The sequence below is a fragment of the Centrocercus urophasianus genome, unplaced genomic scaffold (assembly GCF_019232065.1).
Source record: "Centrocercus urophasianus isolate 14NV4802_14NV808 unplaced genomic scaffold, USGS_Curo_1.0 seq_211, whole genome shotgun sequence".
In the NCBI taxonomy this organism is placed as follows: domain Eukaryota; kingdom Metazoa; phylum Chordata; class Aves; order Galliformes; family Phasianidae; genus Centrocercus; species Centrocercus urophasianus.
In genome coordinates, this window is record NW_024884769.1 from 1 (window position 1) to 5,938 (window position 5,938).

At 56.1% G+C, this 5,938-nt stretch overlaps 1 protein-coding gene across 1 annotated transcript; it reads left to right on the plus strand.

The window, feature by feature from the left end:
- Positions 1-89: 89 nt before the first annotated feature.
- LOC122162649 lies at positions 90-5,171 on the plus strand (the record flags this gene model as incomplete). The annotated part of the gene is made up of 6 exons (XM_042823131.1): positions 90-236; positions 853-932; positions 1,772-1,858; positions 2,047-2,363; positions 2,962-3,721; positions 4,009-5,171. Coding segments are annotated over 6 exons (1,480 nt in total), but the record flags the coding sequence as incomplete, so codon positions are not given.
- Positions 5,172-5,938: the final 767 nt, after the last annotated feature.

Sequence of the window (5,938 nt, forward strand, 5' to 3'; positions counted from 1 at the left end):
AGCCCCATTTGACAGCTTTGGTCTGCAACAGTTCAGACCCAGGGAAGTGATCTTTGCTCAATGACTTCTAAACCCTGCCTTTTCTACAGATCACAGCAGAGCGAGTCTGCCTGCGCCAGCGGGAGAGCTGCCTGCACGGAACTGCAGACGCAGTCGGCCGTGGTGGAATTCATCATGGACCACGCAGACGTCCTCTTCTGCTCCACATCTGGACCTGACCTGACTCACCTGAGCAGGTGAGTGTCTTCCTCCATTAGCTTTATCTTGGTCAGACACCTGGATCAAATGCAGGCCTTCTCCAAGTCCTTTGAAATATGCTTTTACTGCAAGGGGACAGCAGAATCCTGGGCTTAGGTTAGAATCTGGCACCCTGTTGCTGGATGCTGAGAATGTGCAAGCCCAAATGTGACAAGAAGAAAACCATCACCATCATTATGATGTTTTGCAAGCAGGTGAAGCTTGGTGAAAGTGTGGCAGCGAAGCTTTCTGAGTTCACCGTACCTGCTTTCTGGAGTTTTTGTTTGCCTGTTTCGATACAGGGAGCTGCTCCTAATTACGACTGCGTCCTTTGCCACAAACACACCTCTGAGCACATGGTTGTTTTGAGCTGCTCTTCTTGCAGTGGCTCGGATAAGCAAATCTGAGAAAAACACAGCACCTCCCGGACCTGTGATGGCTGTGCAGCCGCTTTCTGATCCTGGCTCTCACCTGTGGTTTTCCCTTACAGGGCACAGTTCTCTTTCAGGGCCCCAGTCTGTGCGGGCGTCTTCTCCTGCCACAGAGCTGCTCAGCCTGGAGGAGGCGCAGGCACGGAGGCGAGGCCACAGCATCTCTCCTGTCATTGTGACACAGAGCAGGGACGTGGAAGTGGAAGAAGGCCCTACAACTTAACCGGGCAAATTCCACACAGCCATCGACTTTCCACCTGAAAGGTAAAGATGACTTCCTTTTCCGGCACCTATCAGCATTGTTGGGGTGGGTTTTTGTGTTTGTTTCTTTTTGTTTTGTTTTTTTTTCCCTCCCCCCCCCCCATTACTTCTAGCGCCAAAGCTTGCTGAAACTCAGTTAAACTGATGGTGCCTGAAGTGTTGCAGTGAATCTCCACTTTTTGGACTGTGAGATTCAGCTAGCATTCAGTTGCCCGCCAGGCAGGCAGTCACGAGATGCACAAAGCCACGCTGACGTCTGCCCTGCCCTGTGCTGGCTCTACCTGGAACCATTGTTTTCCAGATTTCAGGGCCACGTGCCTGAATCCAGTTCCGGTTCACCTCGAAACAGAGCTGTTGGTCAGACCTGCGGGCACTGGAAACTAGACGTGGCAGTGAGATGGGGCCGATGAGGTGTTAATGTCAGAGTCAGAGATGCTTTTGAAGTTCCTTTATGGCTGCACAATTCCTCAGCAAGCAGCTACGCCTGCCAGCCCAATCAAAGCCATCCTTAGATGCTGTCCTGTACAGCTGTGGAGCGTTTGCTCACATGCTCTGCATCTTGCTTGACACAGTTGAGGAGAATTTAGCCAGCAAGACTTCAGGGCTGAGCTGTGGGAATGGAACCATCCTCGACTGTTTGAAACAGAGCGAGTTTCTAAGCTGTGTTTCAGCAGGAACCAGGCGGTGCTAGGAACAAGCAACTGTTGGCAAGAGCTCAGTGCAGCTCTTCCCTCACCCTGCGCCACGGACGACTCCCACCATTCCCTGTTTCCTCTCTCCAGACCAAGTCCACCCAGCAGGATGAAGGAATCACCAGCTGGCTGTTGGTGTTCCTGCTTCAGCCTGGGAAAACCATCCTCTGGGGCCAAACGGCAACCACAGCGCCATCCCAGGGAGCCCTCAGAAACCAGACGTTGTAGTGCTGGCAGGTAAGGGTGCAAATCCTGCTTTCAACACCCTGCTTTTCAGCAACGTAGAATTCGTGCTGTCAGTGGGCTCGATTGTCCTTCTAGTGTTCCAGCCCATACATAACATCTTCAGTTCATTCCTGATCAAGAACCACTTTGATAATTCGGCTTGTGAACGTTTGGCACTAACCCTTGTGTATCCTTCCCAGGTGAATTGAGCCCTTGTCAAGCCAAAAGATCCAGAGCAAATAGTGATGATGCGCTGTGTGCTTCCACACATGGAGAGCTCTTAGGAAGCACAAATGGCTGCGGTTCAGATGACAGCCTTCAACGTAACAACGAGGATGGAGAGAAGGAGCTCATCCAAGTCCAAGTCCTCGTTTCTCCCGGCTCTGCTGAAGTTGCTGACCCAAGGCTGCCAGACACCACAGGCACCAGCCTGGACTGTGACCCAGTGCCTCTGCAGTGCAGCCCAGCCCAAGCACAGCCCGGGTGCCCCGACAGCAGCACCTCCGTGCAGGAGCAGGTCAGCATCAGCAAGGAGCAGCAGAGCCTCTTGGAGGGGGACTGAGAATCAGGCCTCCAGTCCCAGGCACCGTGCAGTGGCTCTGAGAGCTCTGAGCCACTCTCTAGGTGACCTTTCCACCCAAGAGAGGACGATTCCCATCTTTACCCGGACCTCTCACGCCCTCCCATCTTTTCCTTTAATAATAAAAGCACACTTGTGCTCACTCAACGCCTTGACTGCCTGAGGATTTTTCATTCATGAGGACTGGGATGAATGCAACAAACAGCAAGGCACCTCAGCTTGCAACGCTGAGGCTGTGGGGTGTGTGAAGCAGAGCTCCAGGCTTGTTCTTGTTTTGTCTGGCTTTGGGGTGTCTGCAGCTCCCATTTGGTACGGTAGCAAATAATCTCTAGCATCCTGGATGCTGCTCGTGATAACCCCAAGCTTCCTGGCGGTGGCTTTGTGATGCCTTTCAGGCTTTTTGGATGCATTGTGGTGGCTTGGCTGCTCCCTAACACCTCTCTCCTCCGGCCGCGTCCATTCCTGGCTCCCAACCTCTGGGCTGCCTGCACAGATCATCTGCAGTCCTGTCATCAGCACGCTGCGGCAGGATTAGTTCACCCTGACCCAGCGTCTCATTGGTCAGTGGCAATGCCGTCCCGCCTCCGCCAGCCTCTCATTGGTCATCGGAAGCGCTGTCCCGCCCTCGCCAGTCTCGCATTGGTCTTCGGCAGTACTGTCCCGCCTCCGCCAGCGTCTCATTGGTCAACGGCAGTGCCGTCCCACCCCCGCCAGCCTCTCATTGGTTATCGGCAGAGCCATACTGCCCTCGCCAGCGTCTTATTGGTCAGTGGAAGTGACGTCCCGCCCTTGCCAGTCTCTCATTGGTCAGTGGCAACGCCGTCCCGCCTCCGCCAGCCTCGCATTGGTCATCGGCAGCACTGTCCCACCCCAGGCAGCGTCGTATTGGTCATCGGCAGCACTGTCCCCTCCCTGCCAGTCTCTCATTGGTCAGCGGCAGTGCTGTCCCTCCCCAGCAGCCTATCATTGGTCAGTGGCAGCGCCGTCCCGCCCCCACCAGCCTCTCATTGGTCATCGGAAGCACTGTCCTGCCCTTGCCAGTATCTCATTGGTCATCGACAGTTCCGTCCCCCACTCGCCAGACTCATTGGTCAGTGGCAACGCCGTCCCGCCTCCGCCAGCATCTTATTGGTCATCGGCAGCGCAGTCCCGCCCTCGGCAGCCTCTCATTGGTCATCGGCAACACCATCCCACCCCTGCCAGCCTATCATTGGTCAGTGGCAGCACTGTCCCGCCCCAGGCAGCATCGTATTGGTCATCGGCAGCACTGTCCCATCCTCGGCAGCCTCTCATTGGTCAGTGGCAACGCCATCCCACCCCCACCAGCCTGTCACTGGTCATCGGCAGCGCCGTCCCACCCTCGCCAGCCTTTCATTGGTCAGCGGCTGCTCCGTCCCACCCCCACCAGCCTCTTATTGGCCATAGGCAGAGCCGTCCCACCCTCGCAAGCCTCTCATTGGTCATCGGCAACGCCATCCCGCCCCTGCCAGCCTATCATTGGTCAGTGGCAGCGCCGTCCCCCCATCACCAGCCTCTCATTAGTCATCAGCAGCGCCATCCTGCCCCGGTGTGCCTCTCATTGGTCATCGACAGTGCCGTCCCACCCCCGTGTGCCTCTCATTGGTCATAGGCAGCACTGTCCCGCCCTCGCCAGCCTCTTATAGCCTCTGATAAGGCTGTAGTCCAAACCTTGGTGAAGAGTGGTCTTCTGGGGCTCTGTGTCGCCCTCTAAGGCTCCAGTTTTGCCATTCCCGAAGGCAGGTGGCACCGATCCACTGGTACAGGACCCAAGAGAAATTAATGGCACGGCTCTCAACGACGAGGCCCTTCTTTCAGGTTGGGGTGAATCGTAATTTGGAAACACCTTTCTGCCTCCGTGGGCTGCCTTTCTCTTTTGGACTGGATACCTGGGTTTTTGGTGGCTGAATTGAGGTGCGCTGGCTCTTAGCGCTGTTGTTAGCCAAAATATTAACTCTCTCTCTACTTCTATGCTCCTTTTTGAAACAGGCGCCCCAAAGCTGCACAGAATGGAGCAAATTGTCTTGAGGGAGATCACGCGGCACGTGCGGGATGAGTGGGGGATCAGGCCTAGCAGCATGGGTTCACGAAGGGCAGCTCCTGTTTGGCCAACCTGATCTCCTTTATGATCCGGTGACCCATCTGGTGGATGAGGGAAAGGCTGTTGATGTGTTCTGCCTAGACTTCAGCAAAGCTTTTGGCGCTGTCTCCTGCAGCATTCTCCTGCAGAAGCTGGCAGCTTGGATGGCTGCACTCTGTGCTGGGTGAGGAGCTGGCTGGAGGGCCGGGCTCAGAGAGTGGCGGTGAATGGAGTTAAACCCAGCTGGTGACCAGTCCTGAGCGGTGTGCCCCAGGGCTCGGTGCTGGGCCTGTCCTCCTCGATATCTTGATTGATGACCTGGAGGAGGGCATCGAGTGCACCCTCAGTACATTCACAGATGGCAACAAATGGGCTGGAAGTGTGGATCTGCCTGGGGGTGGCGAGGCCACACAGAGGGATCTGGACAGGCTGGAGAGCTGGGCTGAAGCCCATGGGCTGAGGTTCAACAAGGCCAAATGCCAGGTCCTGCACTTGGGCTGCAACAACCCCAGGTGACGCTGCAGGCTGGAGGACGGCATAGAGGAAATGGATCTGGGGGTATGGATGGATGCTGGGCTGAACAGGAGCCCACAGTGTGCCCAGGTGGCCAAGAAGGCCAAGGGCAGCGCTGCCAGCAGGAGCAGAGAGCTGAGCATCCATCCCCTGCGCTCAGCACTGGTGAGGCCGCACCTCGAGTGCTGTGTCCAGTTTTGGGCCCCTCACTGCAAGAAAGACATAGAGGCCATGGAATGCGATCGAAGGAGGGCAACAAAGCTGGTGGGGGGTCTGGAACACAGGGCTGAAGAGGAGAGGCTGAAGGAGCTGGGAACGTTCAGCCTGGAGAAGAGGAGCTCAGGGGAGACCTCACTGCTCTCTATGACTGCCTGAAGGGAGGCTGCAGTGAGCTGGGGGTCGGCCTCTGCTCTCGTGTCATCAGTGATAGGAGCAGAGGGAACGGCTTCAAGCTGCGGCAGGGGAGATTCAGGCGGGACATGAGGAAGAATTACTTTTTGGAAAGGGCGATCAGGCAGTGCAATGGATGCCCATGGAGGTGGTGGAGTCACCGACCCTGGGGGTGTTCAAGGAAAGACTGGATGTTGTGTTGAGGGACATGGTTCAGTGGGAGCTGTTGGTAAGAGGTGAGCAGTTGGACTGGATGGGCTTTGAGGTCTGTTCCAACCTCAGTGATTCTGTGATTCTATGATAAGTGACCCACAGAGCCCCACAGTTGACCTGTAACCCACCAGTGCCCCGCCGTGCCCCACGAGTGACCCACAAGTGACACCGCAGGGACCAGCAAGTGCCCCACAAGTGACACATCAATGCCCCATAAGTCACCCACAAGTGACAACTCAGGGTCCCACAGTTGCCCCACAGCGACCCACAAGTGACACAAAGAGCCCCCCTAGTGATC